This window comes from Nicotiana tabacum, chromosome 8 (assembly GCF_000715075.1).
Source record: "Nicotiana tabacum cultivar K326 chromosome 8, ASM71507v2, whole genome shotgun sequence".
In the NCBI taxonomy this organism is placed as follows: domain Eukaryota; kingdom Viridiplantae; phylum Streptophyta; class Magnoliopsida; order Solanales; family Solanaceae; genus Nicotiana; species Nicotiana tabacum.
The window spans coordinates 83,939,148-83,956,553 of NC_134087.1; the positions used below are offsets into that span (position 1 = coordinate 83,939,148).

Below are 17,406 nucleotides of genomic sequence, written 5' to 3' on the forward strand. Positions count from 1 at the left end.
GAAAAGCCGACCTCGTTCAAATGGTCGCACAAAAATAGTGGATTGAATGGTATTACAACAAAAGAGTCAATCTTCGACACTTTAAAATAGGAGACTTAGTTTTGAGAAAGGTCACCCTCAATACTTGAGACCCAAATGAAAGAAAACTTGGCCCGAACTGGGAGGGGCCGTATCAGGTCCTCGATATCATCAAAAAGGGATCCTACAAACTTGGCACAATGGACAGCGAGCAATTACCAAACAATTGGAACGTATCACTCCTCAAACGATATTACTACTAATACTAAGGTACGACCTTCTCCATTTTCATTTATATTTAATACCAAACAATTGCAGGTGTTCAATCGAATACATTGAAGGATTATTCATCACAAAGTCCTTAGGTCTGAAAGCACGCGTTGCACTCTTTTTCCCTTAGACCGGTTTTTGTCCCAAATGGGTTTTTTCCAGCGAAGTTTTTAATGAGGCAACCATTGTTCGTGCTAACTTAGAGCAATTCAATAGTTTCCGAGGGTTCTTTACAATCAACCTCGAATACTAGGGTGCATTACCCTCTGATGTCAACTTTGTTACAAAGAAGATACTTCGTGTCAACTCAGTCTCGATAGGTAAAATTTTGTAAGGGTCAAACGGTCAAACAAACCATGGCCATGTAGATTACTCGAGCCCTAAAGACAAACATGTATGCATGTATAATCTATTGAGAGAAGTATTTTTCCTTGCCAAATATTTCATGACTTAGAGAAATTTTTACTTTACAATTTCATACTTTTGGTCTATTGTGGAAACAGGCTTAAGGGCCAATCACAACTGAAGCTCAAGCAACTTACCCCATACTCGGGACTGCCGTCCGAAAAATCGACGTAATCGAATTATTAAAGTCTCGAGATCATAAGACCTTAAAAAGGCAACCCTCGTTTTTATAGGCTACGGTCCCTACTTGGGGACTAACACTTCGAACAAGTTCGAAGTGTAACAGGGAAATGAACCTAAGAGGCAAATTCCAAGCTAAAGGCCACGGCCAAACTGATATAGTTCGGAGATGTCCAAATTCCGTAATAAAATAGGCCTTCGAATATTTTCATAAAATTGATTTTAAAAAAAAGGCTACCCTCGGCAAAATTACAAGGGCTTATCAACCCTCGAAAACCATAAGGGGCACCGAATTGTTTGAACTCACGAACCATTTCATCTGTTTCATACTAAGGCATTACGAAACAAAGCGTTTCAATATCATCAGCCCTCGAAAACAATGGGATATGAATATAGATTTATCTCATGCTAAGGCATAACAAATTTTTGTTTGATTAACTTTTAAGCCTAAAAGGGTAGAAAGCATATGTATATTAAAACGATCGTTCTACAAAGGCTACATCAGCCTAATACAAAAGCCTAAGGACCATCTTTTGTTTTGAGTTCAAGGAACCGTCCTCACTCAATAAAAACCTAAGGGTTATCCTACTTCGAGTTCGAGCAAGTACTCACTCGGCACTAGTTCGGATTTGGTCCAAATTGCCTAAACCTTGAACCTATGAATGCAATTTCATAATGAAATAAAGTAAAAACAAGACAGAAAGGGAATGAAAAGACCTTTTATATATCAATAAGTTATTTATAAGGGCAATATGGCCCGATCGAAATTTACAAAAGGATCCTAAGCACTTAAACTTCTCCAGGAGCAACATCTTCATCCTCGGGGTCTTATCCGCTCTCGGACCCACTCATACTCCTGGAATCATCATCATCAAAAGAGACCAACACTTTGGTTTCTACTTCAAGCTCTTTTGAATTTTTGATCTTAGCAGCAAGATCGAAGCCACGAACGTGGATCTCATCGAGAGTCTCCCTTCGAGACTGGCACTTGGCAAGCTCAGCAACCCAGTATGCTCAATTCTGAGCAATATTAGCAATTTCCTTTGCTCGAGCTTGAGCGGCTTCAACGTCATATCAGTAGACAGCCAGAATTGCCTCAGCATCGGCCTTAGCCGTCTCAGCTTGACATTTCGCCATAGCAAGTTCTGTGACCAACCGACCTGTAGCTCCTCAATTTTCTTGGCTTGTGCCAAGTTCTTCTCTTTCATTCCTTGGAGTTGGCTTTCAGCCGAGGATAACTAAGCTCGAGCATCCTCTTTCTCTGAAGCAAGGAGGTTCATATTTTTCTTCCACTCTATGGTTTCCGCCTTCACCGCATCTACCTCCCCACAGAGTTGCCCGATCATCTCGTGTAGCCGCTGAACCTATGAGATTAAATCTTTATCCATCACTTCCCAACCGATGTCGTAAGCTTCTAAGATTTTTATTACATACTCGGTCAGTTCTTTTTGTTCACTCTAACCCGCGGCCAGCTCAGCTTGGAGGCCCTTGACTTCTTTTTCATTTTTCTCGCCGAGAAGCTTGAGAGCATTTTTCTCCTCAGTAAGACCTTGAATATCGGCCTCATATTGGCTCTGCTCTCCTCGATACCTAAAGAAAGCTTCATGATAAATCACCTCGGCCTACATCGATGGAAGGAAAAAATTAGGTAAGAAAAGAAAAACACAAGTAGGGAGATTGGTATTGGCAAAGAAAGTTAGGGCTTACCCGATTCAAAGCCTGCTGGGCCTCATTGATGAGACATGGTGCTCCTACCTCGTCTAGCAGAGCTTGGTCTTCCTCAGTGACCAGACTCCAAAGATAACTAGCAACCCCTACGGGGGTAGCAAAAAACTTGCACATCCTTTGAGATCAAAATAATGATTGTTCGTTTGCATTCGGGATTAACACTTGGGGCCGGAAATTGGCTGGTCAATCTGAAGCTCGAGGAAGATTCGCCAAAGCTCCTCCTTGGTATCTCCAAATCACTTAAGCCAGCAGCATTATCGACCCCAAAAAAATAACCTCGGAAAAGGTCCTCCCCTCTGAGGTCACCTTCTACTTGAGGAGTCTTAATGGCCCGAGCCTCCCGAACTTCTTCTTTGGAGAATGAAGGAAGCTATGGGGAGTCTCTGATTTCTATTGACCCAGGCAGATCCTTTGGGGCGCTCTCCTCATTTTGAGGAGCCGTGGGACTGGCCTCCACAGCTATTTCAGATGCCTTCTCACCCCGAGGTGAGGTACCTTCAGCTCCAGTCAACTTAGGGACTCCAACTGAATCCCCATCTTGGGCCTCACCAGATCGATGTAGAATACTTTCGGTTTTAATTGATCTGGTGGCCTTTTGACCCTCGATGTTGTCTCGTGTTAGAGCCAAACAGATCGAAATCATCCTTCTTTTCTTCTTCTTCCTACTCATCCCTTAAGAGTTGAAATGACTCCATGGGCAGGGGAGTCACATCCTTCTTGGACTTTCGAGCCGCTTTATTCTTAGGCCCTTGGAGGTCGAAGCCCTTTTTCTTGCTTTCCTTTGCCGGCTTCGATGCAGGGGATGAGTTTTCTTCTTCACCAGACGGAGGCCTCATTGGAGCATCTTTCCCAAGACCTACAGAAGAAGGATAAATGAGATCAAAAAGAAATCTGGACGGTAGTCGGAGTTATCAGATTACACGAAGACCTACCATGGTTTCGGGCCTCCTATCGACCCTTCGATAACTCGCACCATATGCGCTCGGCATGTTTCGATGTCGAAACAAGGCTCCTAATCCAGTTCTCGAGATGGGGAATCGCACCCGACATCCAGGCAACAGCTGCGTTAAATAAAACGCTGATGAGAAAGGAGGAAAAAGTGAAGATAGTAAACAGAAGTTAAAAGATGGAATTAAACTTACGTTTCATAGTCCATTTCTCCGGAAATGGCATGCTTTTGGCCGGGATCAAATTCGAGGTTTTTACTCAGATGAACCGGCCCATCCAACCTCAGTCCCTGTCCTTACCGATGCTCAAGAAGGCTGCCTTGTTGGCCCGACACTGAAGCTTCACAAATCCTCTCTGATAAAGTCGGGGGCTATACAGGCGAATGAGATGGTTGAGGGTGAAGAGAAGACCCTCGACCTTGCTCACAAAAAATAAAAGTAGTATCACTATCCTCCAAAAGGAAGGATGAATTTGGCCGAGGGTGACCTCTTACTTCTTGCAGAAATCCACGATAATTGGATCTAGAGGACCCAATGTAAAAGGTTAGGTGTAAATGTCACGCCTCGAGCCCAGGGGGCGAGACTGGCACCTAGTGCCTCATCTATCCTTGCGTACCACTTGTGACTAAGAGACTCTGAACATGTAATGTCATACTTTGGCTATGGGTCACATTACAAGATAATGTTTGATGCAAAATATAAAATTAAATGGAGACTAACACTGACTAATGTCAACATAAAGCTAGGTCGGTAAGGCCGTCATAATTACTACAACTGATAGGCCAACAAAATATACGTACAGGGCCTACAAGCCCAATATACTATACTAACTGACAGGATATGTCTACACGCCTCTACTGATAGATGAACTGTGATCGGAACAGGGCCCCTATCTACCCATAACCTATATACATATATACACAAGATATACACCACACTACTAGACCTGGAAACTTCGAAAGAAGGGGAGCTTACCGATAAAACTGAACTTGAGCAACACCTACTGAGGAGGTTGACCCGTCTGTCTGTCTGAACCTGCACGCATGAAATGCAGCGCCCCACAAAGGGATGTCAGAACGAAATAATGTACTGATGCAACGACCCGACTGGTCGTTTTGAGCAATTTTGCTTGATTCAGTAGTTTGAGGTCTCGAGAAGCTTCACATTATGTATATCGACTTGTGTGCATGGTTGGACTCGGTTTTCGGATGAATCAGAGTTGAACTAGAAGAAGGAACCTAGTTTTGGAAGTTTAAACAATGCAAATTTGATCAGAATTGGACTTTTGAGTAAACGGCCCCAGAATGGGTCGTGGGTGATCTCGACAGCTTTTTATGGTGATTTTGTACTTAGGCACGCGTCCGGATTCGGATTTGGAGGTCCGTAGGGTAAATTGAGACATTTCGGCGAAAGTTAGAAAAGTTGAAGTTTGGAAATGGAGAAGTTTGACCCATAGTTAACTTTTGTGATATCGGGGTCGGAATGTGATTGCAAGAGTTGTAGAAGCTCCGTCATGTCATTTTGGACTTGTCTGTAAAATTTGGCATCATTCCAGGTTGATTTGATTGGTTTCGGCACAAGTTTTCGAATTTGGAAGATTTAGAAGTTCATAGTTCGATTCATGGCGTGATTTGTCGTTTCGACATTGTTTGATGTGATTTGAGACCTCGAGCGAGTCAGTGTTAGGTTATGAGACTTGTTTGTGAGTTTAGACGGGGTCCCGGGGGCCTTGGGTGTGTTCCGGGTGTGTTCCGGGTGGGCTACGGGTATTTTTCCACATTTTTGGAACTGCTGTTTTGCTGCTTCTGGTATCCTTCTTCACAATCGCGAACAGTCTCTCTCGTTCGCGATGCCTTGTTGCTGACCATCTCGAAATCCTTCTTCGTGTTCATGCCCCTCCCTTCGCGTTCGTGAAGCCCTGCATTTTCCTTCTTCGCGTTCGCGACATTCCCTACGCGTTCGCGTAGGTCCCTGCTTTTCTTCTCCGTGTTTGCGAGCTCATCATCGCGTTCGCGATGAGCGACCTGGCAGCCTTAACTTTTATTCTTCACAAATGCGGTCCTCTGTTCGCTTCGTGATGCACAAAAATCTGGGCAGATAGAATATATCCCAAAATCGAGGGTTTCACCATTTTCATCATATTTTGACTTCTAGAGCTCGGTTCTTGGCAATTTTTGGTGGGTTTTTCACGTAATTCGATTGGGTAAGTGTTCTTCAACTATAATTAAATATATTCTATGAATTTGTCATTATTTTTATCATTTAAATTGTGTTTGGGGTTGGGGAAGGAGTTAGTTTTTGAAGAAAAATTCTAAAACAAAAAATCGTGATTTGAGGGACCCAATGGTATCGGAATTTGATAAAATTTGTATGGTTGAACTCATATCAGAATGAGTATTCAGTTTTTGTAAAATTTGTTGGGTTCCAAAGTGTGGGTCCGTGGGTCGATTTTTGGACCGATTTTTTTGAATTTGATCAAGATTAAAACTTTATGATCCGGAATGGTCTCTTATGTATTTTATTTGTACTTTAAAGTTAATTTGGTTAGATTTGAGCTGTCCGGAGGTCTTTTCACTCGAGAAGTGCATCTTAGAGTATCGGTTTGTCGTCTTTGAGGTAAGTATATTTCCTAACTTTGTGTAGGGGGCTTCCCCTTAGGAATTGAGTCTTCTATGTTAATTGTAGTCCATGCATGCAAGGTGACGAGTGTGTGCTCAGACTTATTTGTAGAAAATTTTCTTCTATGGTTCTTAGGTCCTTATGTGGAAAGTATCCGGTTATGATTGGGTTTCCTAGTTGCTTAAATTGCCTCTATATGCTCCATATGACGTTGTTAGCTTTCCTCTAATTCTTACGTGTTACATTGACCCTAAATTGCCTTATCACGTGCTTATTATGTCTTGTTGTGTAGTTGAGGTTTCATTGTGAAGTTAATTGTTGGTACAAGTTTGGTTATAGCTGATTCCCTTACTGGGACATATTTAATTATTATTGTTGGTTTTCTTGCCGGGACGTATTTTATTCTTGTTGATGACTCCCTTGCCGAGATACTATTGTTTCCTTATTATTCCCTTGTCGGGATTCTTTCGTGATTAGTGTTGATTTGTATATTGGGATCGGGCATGCCGCAACAATATTATATGGATCGGGGTGCACGCCACAACAATATTATATTGGGATCATGTTGCATGCCGCAACAATATTATATGGATCGGGTTGCACGCCGCAACAATATTATATGGATCGGGTTGCACGCCGCAACATCATTATATGATTTGGATTCGGTTGCACGCCGCAATAAGACTATATGTTTTGGATCGGGTTGCACGCCGCAACAAAAATATATGATTGGGATCGGGTTGCCCGCCGCAACAAGAAAGAATAAAAGTGAATATTGATTCTTATAGTGAGAACGAGAGTAAAAGCACGAAGGGTGATGTCGTGCACTTTCTGCTGCTGTGTTTATTTGTTGTTATCAATTCAAATGTTTAAAATGGTTAATTCCTTTATTGTTGTGATCCTTTGTGTTAGAACCCACAATGTTTTCAATACCTCACCGTATTTATATATATTTATTTATACGTTCCAATACTTAAAACTTCAACAATTGATACATCCTTAATTCAATTAGTTTTCTCAATCATATCCCCTCAAACCGTCTGAGGCTGTATTTTTTTCTTAAAAAGGAATTTCTACTAAGTTTTAAGTTATCAACGCCCCTGTTAAAGGTAATAATTCTTCCGATGTTGTATCTTAAATTTAAAGGGGTACTTTCTTACTTGAATGATTTCTAAAAATAACTTCATCTTTTCTCGCTGATTTACCAAACTTATTTAGAAATTGAAATTTAATTTATAGTAAATAGGACTTCTTGAACATGTTAAGTGCATTTGTAAGGATATTTTGTATTGTATATCATGTGGATTTTGTTGTTAGGAGTGAGACGGAAAACATGTGGGCACGAGGTGCCATATGTGTTGAAAGTTTGAAAGTTGAGATTATGATATGAGAAGTCGAGGATTGAAATGGAAGGGATGGTGTATTAAACATGATGTGATTGATTGAGTCGCCATTGTTTTCTTTAATTGGATACATTCTTACTTGCATCCGTCTCTATTACGTCAGTGTTGAATTGCTTGCGTTATCTAATTTACTTGGTTTTCGTTTGTTACTACCCGTGTTCTTCCTTTATTGATTATACTGTTTGTACTTGGATTTTATCTTTGCGGTTGATATCGCTTCGTTATCTTCATCTTGATGTTTTATTATCATATCCTGTTCATTTTATTTGACCAGTAGGTGTCCTGACTGTTCCTCGTCACTACCCCACTGAGGTTAGTCTTGATACTTACTGGGCACTACCGTGGTGTGCTCATACTACACTTCTGTATATTTTTTTCGTGTACAGATCTAGGTGGAGTGATAGTAGTTGTGTGGGTCATCGCGGTGGAGACTCAAGGTAAACCTGCTACAACGTTCGCAGGTCTCGGAGTCACCTTCATTTGTATTTACTTCCATTTACTCATTCGTTTCGGGGCAGTGATGTATTAATTTGTGAAGTTACTCTTAGATAGGCTTGTGACTTGTACCACCGGTTTTGGGAATTTTGATTTATTCAGAGTTGGTTAATTTAAAGTTAGTAAGCATCAATGTTATTTCAGTTTATGTTAGGCTTACCTAGTTTAGAGACTAGGTGCCATCACGACTCATTCGGAGGGATTTCTGGGTCGTGACAACTGAGTATGTAAGGCAATATACTAAAAGATGAAACAGAACTGATGATATAATAACTGAAAGCAACTGGGGATCAAAGATAATCTGAAGATATGCTCATCAGCTAATACTTACTCAACTCTCTCAATATAGTGAGTAAAGTAGTTGTCCGGCCCTATAAGGCTCAGTATAAATATATATTTGCTCTGTCGTAGTAGGCTCGCTCATAAGCGCTCATCCATACTAGGCTCTGTATCTCGACCAACTGGGCTCGCTCATAGGCGTTCGGCCACAGCAGGCTCGGTATATAACTTACCATCTGATCAAAGATTGCCCAATAGGGGCCTGCTCATCGATTATAGCTCGATGGTAATGAAAATACTTTTAATACTGTATATATGTAAATTTTCTGATCTCTTGACTGGAAGAAGAAAATACTCAATTGAATATGAAGTCCCAATAAGGAGAATATTGTAACTTACAAAACTAAGAAAATATACGTAATTTGCGAGACTAGCCAAATATACGTAAATTCCGGGATATGAATTTTTCTTTATGGCTCATTAACAAAATCATATAATGACAAGATCATGCAAAATGAAATAAGGGCTTAGCCTTAACATACCTGGAGTAGGAAAAAATCTGTATGATATCCTTGGAAAAAGTTACACCGTACTCCCTTAGAACCGCAAGATTGTACGTTGCTAAAATTCTAAAAATCTTCGTTACTTCATGATAGAAATCTGATTTTTCTCCTAAGTTAATGCCTTTTTGAGAAGAAATCACGTTTTGGTCTTGAATGAAACTTTGAAAGTGTTTGCAAGATGCCTACCGTTCTGTATTATCTTGAAACCTTTTTTGAAAATCAAATTGCATGGTGTATTTTAGTCTTTAAGTGAAAGACTTTGATTAGGCAAACTTTTGGAATGACACTTTAGCAAGGAATGATATTAGTCATTCCTTTAAACATGGCTAGCTGCCACGTGGGGTTGGGGATGGGATATTTAATTCTTATCCACTTATTAGTTAACTGGGTAATATTTGGTTACCCGGTAATTAATTAATTACCCGTATAATTAAAAAATTGCCCCAAATTACTTAAAATTCTACTTATTTTTAATATACTTTGTACCTTATACTACTGTGATCATATGGTACCTTGTATGGTACTAGTTTATAATTATCGGGTATTATTACTTGATCCGTATTTTATCCCAAATTGGTCATTTTCAACGAAACTCGTTTTCTCTAATTCGTGCATCCTTTATCCTTCATGACACTTATTTATCGCTTGTTATAAATAGCATAAATACATTAACCTCAATATTATCTCACCCCCGAGTCTACACCAATTAACTGAAGATGAAATTTTAACGTACAAAAAACACGAGATGTAACAACACACTCAGAAACCCTTCCTCATACGTGGTGATTGATTCCTCAGACAAGGGAACCACCACGTGCTTATTTGCCCAGTTGCAATCCTTCTTAACTTGATCTAGGAGATCACTAGTGATTGTACATATGTACCTCAACATTGCTTCGCATCGGCCTGGAACCGAGGGGGTCTTTTCAACCTTAAAGTCAGAATCGAGAACGCACGGCGGAGGAAGGAATTCTTCAGGGCGTGGCTCCACCACTGGTTTCTTGTCGGCTGGTTGAGACGAGGAAACTTTCTCTTTCTGTGGAACGGTTTTGGATGTTTTAGCCATTTTTCGTTTTTGGTGAACAAAGAAGAACAAAGATTGGAATGCTTGATATTTCAGGAAAAACAATCAAAGAAAGGCTTGAGAATCTATAAAAGGCAAAGGAATATGAAGATTGAAAGTAAAGTTTGGGCAAGAGAAGGAAGATATATTTATAGGTTGGAGACGACGGTTCAAAAATTGGTAGTGGCCGACAATGACAGACAGGCATTAAATACCTCGACATCCGAACCAATGGGACGTTTTGGCGCTCTATGTCGCTTACGTCACGATGATGACGTCAAGATAGATCGGGGTAAAGGTCGAGGGCTCAATTTGTTTCTTGTCATTTTACTCCAAAAAATGAGGGAACTATCTGTATACGGTTAAAACAGGGCCCACCCAATTTCGCTAATTGACTGAGACCAGAAGGATGAATCGAGAATGAGCCCTGAAGCATATCTGACTGTGACACAAGGATAAGGTACCGAGTTCGGATTTGAGATACCTAGCAAGATTGAAACCGATAATGATCGAGGTTGAGCTAACAGACATCGAGCAAGACCGAAGACAACATAATAACGGAAATGCGAGATATTCGTGACTGGTCGAAGATCATGGCGGAAATCTCGAAACAGATCAAATCAAGGGCGGTTATTTAGTAATCATGCGATTTACTTTTATAATTAGAATTGTACCATAGATAGGATTCCTCTACTATATAAAGAGGGTTCTTATCATTTGTAAGGGACGTGGTTCACAGATATCAAAGCAATATAATACTTTCTCTTTCGTTTATATTCTCGTTCATCAGCTTGTTATATTTTTAATTGTTTTTGCACCAATCAGTTCGAGGGTATTCAAGTTCGAAGGTTAACTTCCATTCAAACACTGGTTTGCTTTATCTTATTGTTAATTTCTATTACTAATCTTCATATTCATCAATTGGTATTAGGTGAAATCACGTATCCTTAAAACTACATTATAAGTTTAATTATTATCTAATTTTTAGGGTAAACACACCCATATTTGTAATAGTACGAAACTACTTTAACTCAAATAGAAAAACTTAGTCCTATACAGATTTGAGTACAAATTCAGTTTAGACATGGATTAATTAAACTAGCAAATAAAAAGTTTTAAATAATTTAAATTTCCTACTACAACTTTAAACTAGTTTTTCAATATTTTCCCATAATTTATAGTTGTATAAGTGTGACTTTTTTGTTTTATGCATTTGGAGCGCGTGTCTCCTGCTTTCACTTGTTGATGCACTACTCATCAACCTTCAATTGTTGAAGCACTTTCTGTTCAATCTTCAATTATTCGAGCACTTTCTATTTAATCTTCCAATTGTTGAAGCATTTTCTCTTCAACTTTCAATTGTTGGAGCATTTTCTCCCCAATTTAATTGTTGAAACACTTTCTCTCCAACTTTCCAATTTTTCAAGCACTTCCTCTTCAACTTTCGCTTATTAGAGCACTTTCAATTGTTGTTCAACCTTCCAATTGTTGAAGCACTTTCTCTCCAACTTCTAACTTGTTATTGCCCACTTTTCTCCAATTTTTAAAGAAAAGCTTCTTTCTCCTGTGCAATGTTCGATTTGAACTTTTTTTTAAAATCTGTAATATTTTTTCTCAATTCTTCTCAGCATGATTTTTTCATGCATATATCATTTGTCCGGCGGTCTCAGCATGATTATTTTTCTTGCATATACTGAAAGGTGAAAAATTCTCTTTTCTAGTTATTTCTCTTGGTATCTTTTGCAACAAAGGCCTCTATGGTTGTTTTTTCATCACTAATTGCCTTGCTTTGCTCAACAGCTTGCAAAGCATTAGCTAAATCATTAACCAAAATTTTTGAGAGGTCTTTAGAATTATCAAGTGAAGAAATTTTAGACTCAAATTTCTTTGGCAAGCTCACAAGAACTTTTTCAATAATTGTGTTGTACGAAAACTTTTCACTAAATACTCAATTTTTTTAGAATTATCTATGATTTTGTCAATATAATTCATGATCAGACGGGCGGCACATTGTTAGCGCCGCAACCAACAACAAAAATCAATTTTAGTCTCTACCAGATCATAGCGGCCCTGATACTAATATGAATGAAAACAAATTATTTGAAGGTTCTCTACAATTTCCATGTTTTCGCACACAAAAATAGTTATTAACACCCCTATTAATAATAGTATGAACTTACTTTAACTCCAACCATAAAAACTTATTCCTATATGAAATTGACTATAAATTTTATTTAGACGTAAATTAAATAAACTAGCAAATATTAAATCCTAAACAATATAAATTTTCTACTATAATTTTGAATTAGTTTTCACACATATCATATATTCATTTAGTTGACGTAAACTACGAGTAAATTTTTACCTGATCATAATCAGCCTGAGACCTCCAATGCTTCGTTTCAATAGGAATGTTGACTTAAGCTAACAATTTTTTATTTTTTTTAAAAAAGGAATATAAGTTGTACACGCGGAAAACCGATGCAGTTTAATAACACAATATCATATGTTATAGTTGGACCAATAACCGCATAAATGGAAAAAACTTGCAAAGTAGAAGGTATTTCACGCTCATAACATGCTGAAATGAAGGGAAAATACCAATACTAAGGAACTGAAATAGCGTATTTCTTTTTTATACACAAATTTTCAGAAGGGAATATTCTACTTTGAGAAATAGTCCTCAGTCCGTCCCTTGAATCCAATTTGTCCAAAAGTTAGGCAGATGAACAAGCCCAAGTGCCAGCACACCAACCATAGCCTGTCCACAACACACACATATATATCCAATTTAAAATTGCAACAAATTTCTTGAACTATAAAATGAACTTTTACTATATATCTTCCTCGATTTTCTTCAAAAATATGCAAACTTGTCTAGAAAAACTTTTAAGTAAGAGTATTACAAAAACAACTTAGTTTTGAGGTGCTTTAAGAACACAGTAGTTCTAAATCGAAAATTGATTTTCTAAAGAGTTTAAGTTCTATCGACAACCTAAGAAGTATATATATATATACTAATTTTATTGCACGTGCGTTGCATGTGTATACCAAGTAAAGCTACTCAGCTTGTTACCTTTTATGATGTATCTAATATCCTCAAATAGAAGTATTTTATGTGAATGTAAACAACACATACAAATAAAAGTACAAATCAAATGCAGTCCAATATACTAAAACTATTTTTAGTGAAATTTGATCAAGCCACGGCTGTCAATTAATCATAGTTTATTTTAAAATCATTAAACTTGAAACTATTTAACGTCATTCCTACCTATAGTAAGTATGCTCAGAGTGAATGAAACTATGATTTCAGTTACAAAAGAAACCATAGAGCTACATTTTCAGATAGAAGTGCTCTTTCTTCTAGGGAATTGAATTACCCTAAAAGAATTTCTAATTTTCCAACTTAATATATGAAAGATAGATTTGGTAATTGACAAAGTCCGAGTCAGTACCAAATGGAGCAAGAAATAAAAACACCAAAAGGAAATACAAAATTTTACTTTAACAACCATGTAACTATCCTTCTTTGGAGAATAAAAGAAAGATTAAACTATAATTCCTTTACCATATATCTTACTATAATTCCTCTCTTTGCACCAATTATAGTCCCCATATTTTTCACTTCTATCTGCTTCTTTTCTTTAATCCACTAAATTATACTCCATATATGATTGTTTGATATCTAAAAAAAGAAGGAAGATTTCAGACGCGCAAGAAACATTGAGACAAAGAAGGCTCGTGCGAAATAATATTATTTTTTTTCAAATTATCACCATGTCCAGGAATTTAGGGATTTAACAAAAACTCTCGCTTACGTGTAGAAGCTCATCACAATTCACATAAGAGATCTACCCTAACATTATTTATGAAATCAAGTTTTAGAAAAATCATAAAGCACAAAAGTTCATAAACAGTTAAAGATTTAAAGAGTAGAACCTGATATTGTTATCACTTTCTCCCTAATTTATTACTTTGACTTTACTATTTGTGATTAGTCTCATAGAAATCTTCTAGCTCTACTTGCTTTTGATGTTCAGTACTGTAAATTTAAGTTCCACAACATCAACAATATTAAAAAGCAATGTTCAGTTTGCTTTAAAGAGAAATCAGTTTTGAACTTAAAGAGAATGACCTCAGAGTCTTAGCATGTTTTCTGAAATGCATATTTCTCCTATAAGATAAATATTCCAAGCTAATGAGAAATCTAATTACTCAACAAAAAAACAGAAAGAAAGAAAAAGGAAATCAAAGAATGTCATGTCATCAAATTTAGACATAGTGAAATATAAAATGAGGACCTTATGCGGTCTTATAATCCAATCCTAGAATTAAAAAAAAAAAAAAAGAGAAAGAAAATCATTTACTTTGTCAGGACTTAAAAGAAACTTTTATAAGCTAAAACCATTTAATTGCACTCCTCCAATTAAATTGTTTTCTGCCCATATAGTTTTTATTCTCGAGCTCGAACTCAAAATCTTTGATTAAGGAAGATAATCCTTACCACCCTATCACACTCATGATAAAATTAAATACACAAGTTACTACCTAATTTCTCCGTTCTTAAAAAATCCAATAATTTTAGGAACTTTACCTATGAAAATTAGCTATATAAAAATTTTTAATCTGAAATCCAAGTCAAATCTCTTCAATAAGTAAATTGGTAAACCCTTTTTTCTTACGTAATAAGAAAATCTGCTCTATCACATGTCCACCATTGGAAAAAAAATATTAAAGTGCGATCAATTATACATATGGAAAAACCCTTTCAATCTATTTCTTCTATTTTGGAACCCTAGTCAACTAAACAACAAAAAGACTATTATAATTTTATAATTAGAACGCTACATTTTTTATTTGATCTCCTAAACTGTTTTTGTTTATCAGTGTTTTGTTATGAAAAACTTGAGATGATTTAACTAAATAAAGTTAAATTGAATAATATCTTTGTATTATTTCATACATCATGATTAAAACTAAAGATTAAAGGATAACCTGAGGAAATATTTTTGGACATTATTCTGATATTAGAAAAGATTAATTTATCTGAAGAGGGATTGATCAATACAAATTTATTTCTCTTAGAACGATAATATGAATGTATCAAAATGTATCTATAAAGGTGTTCAACTATTGTTATTATATTCTCAAATATTTTGTTTAAATGCTCAACAATAACTATAGGGCTTTGAAACAATGTGCTAAAATTTATTATATTGGTCACAGTGCCAATGGTAAACTAAGTAACTAAAGCACAGAGCAATATTCGGACTATAAAAATAAAATACATACAAATAGCATAAACAAATTGAGCAGATAAAAACGTATCCATTATTTTGAGTCAGAAAGAATTGCAGAAACAATAATTCAAAGAATGAACGCACCTTAAATAAGAAATACTTTATCTTTAAATTTCATTTTGAGAATCTCTTTGGCAGAAAGATAGTGACGAACATACCAAAAAGTTTAATGACAATCTTTCCCTCGTAATAGAGACATGAACAGAGAAACCCAAGCATGCACCATATGAAAAATAGGTGACACTTGGGCTGTTTGTAGACGTTAGCAATTTCAAACAGGTGTATGAAACGTTGGTGCATTAAATTTTTTTTATATTATTAAATAGGATAATTAGATTTTTAAGAAGACAAATTGCTTGATTCAAGAGAAATGAAAATTTAAAGTTTAATATCATTTTGACTTTGTGGAAGGATATAAAGGAGTGTCTTTATTTAACATAAGATTAATAAACAAATGAACAGGAAAATACAAAGAAGGGAATGTATCGTTTGGTGAAGGTTCGCTTGGACTCTTCGTGACGTTTGGTGACTTTGGCTTAGGACTCTTCGTAGGAGTTTCTTTTTTTATTTTTTATTTTTTTGGTTATAGTAAAAATAGGTCTTTAAGATAAGAGGGGTATAAAAGTAAATATCAAAGGATTAATATTGCACCAGTTAATAAATATCAAAGGGCACATCCATTCGGTTTGGGGTGTTTTGCATGGCATTTTTTTTCTTTTTTTAACTAAAAATAATAATTAAATTATTTAGAAGAGTATTTAGGTAATTTAGCTTTTAAGTTAGGGAGTTCATGCTTTTAATATAGTATAGACAGATATATAAACAGTTAATTAGGTAACTGACAAGATAACTATAGATAAATCTCTATGATAAATAGTACTCCACTCATAACCTTATAATTATAATACTGCGTAACTAACCTACTATGTATATAAGCTATTGTATACCATGCATCAATATATATAATTTAAACTATATATACTTTTGGGAAACTCAATTAATAAATGGCAGAAATAAAATGTGTTGAGAGTAAATATACCAGAACTGAGAAGTGAGAGCAGGTCCAGTGGGGAAATGAGAGAGTTCAGTGCCAATGCTATCAAAGAAAAGCCCACTCAAACTCTTGCCATTGATTACTGGAATGCTAGAAGGAGCCAGCCATCCAATCAAACCAAATCCAATCACATTCAAGTCTCTCCTCAGCCAATCTCTTTGAAAATTACTTCAAAACATCACGTGGTAAAAACAATTAATCATCTATAAATACTCCCCCAGAGGGAAAAGAAAATGGAAATATATAAACCATTGTAATTGGATGGAACCTTATTTGGTCATTTACCATGTAAATTTGCCTCCTGAAGCTTGTGCTACCCTTAATGGGTTTCTTGCTGTCACTGGTGATTTCAACAAGCCTGTAAAGAGAAAAAAGAAGAGATATTATTATTCGTCATTGAAAAATTTACACCATAAGTTCAATTTAACTGGCTATAGCATGTTAATACCTTTTTCAGGACAGGCTTGTTACAAAGAATTACTACCTATCATTGTCAATCAATTTAAGGTGATGGAACAGAAAATCTATACCTGAGCTGAGGCAAGCTTTCTTTGGAGAAGAAAGAGATGAACTAACTAAGCCTACAACAGCGGACATTGTTGCTGCCATTTTTGCTTCTCTGAATAGTATTTCAGTTAGTGTCACTAGGAATAGAGAATGGAAGAAAATTATTGATAAATTATATAAGTGGACAGCATAGATATTTGGGAAATCTGTGGTGACAAGTATGATTGTCTCTTTCATAAAATTCATAGACCTTCTCTTGATCAATGCCTTATTGCCATGTGGATTTTTATGGATAAACTGGTCTGTGTTTTGGATAAATGGGCTCTACTTACTGCCTATTGGGAACCGTGTTTGGTTTCAATTTTTCATTCTCATATTAATAACTCCGACATCAGTTATTATATATAATTATTTTACTCCATATTTAAGATGAATAAAAATATGTGTATTACACAAATGCTTTAAATTATGACTTGCTTACATAATCATCTTGATTAACATCTCCCGTTACTTCTGATAATGTTAAAAGCGCTAATTTTGTAAATATAGGAGATTGTTTAAATAAAATATTC

The 17,406-nt window shown here is 36.4% G+C and overlaps 1 protein-coding gene across 1 annotated transcript; it reads right to left on the reverse strand.

Moving 5' to 3' along the window:
• Nucleotides 1-12,457: 12,457 nt before the first annotated feature.
• Nucleotides 12,458-17,037, reverse strand: LOC107784985 (photosystem I subunit O). The gene is made up of 4 exons (XM_016606190.2): nucleotides 16,858-17,037; nucleotides 16,613-16,685; nucleotides 16,313-16,495; nucleotides 12,458-12,731 (listed from the first exon to the last, which is right to left on the reverse strand). Exons 1-4 carry the CDS (start codon nucleotides 16,934-16,936, stop codon nucleotides 12,635-12,637), a joined length of 432 nt encoding a protein of 143 aa, XP_016461676.1. The 5' UTR covers nucleotides 16,937-17,037; the 3' UTR covers nucleotides 12,458-12,634.
• Between the last annotated feature and the right edge of the window lie 369 nt (nucleotides 17,038-17,406).

Excerpts from the sequence above, each read along its gene's own strand:
- LOC107784985 (XM_016606190.2), bottom strand. The coding sequence starts at position 16,936 with ATGGCAGCAACAATGTCCGCTGTTGTAGGCTTAGTTAGTTCATCTCTT. Across the intron at positions 16,686-16,857 it reads GAAAGCTTGCCTCAGCTCAG|GCTTGTTGAAATCACCAGTG; the intron begins GTATAGATTTTC and ends TTCTCTTTACAG. Across the intron at positions 12,732-16,312 it reads GCTCTCACTTCTCAGTTCTG|GCTATGGTTGGTGTGCTGGC; the intron begins GTATATTTACTC and ends TGTTGTGGACAG.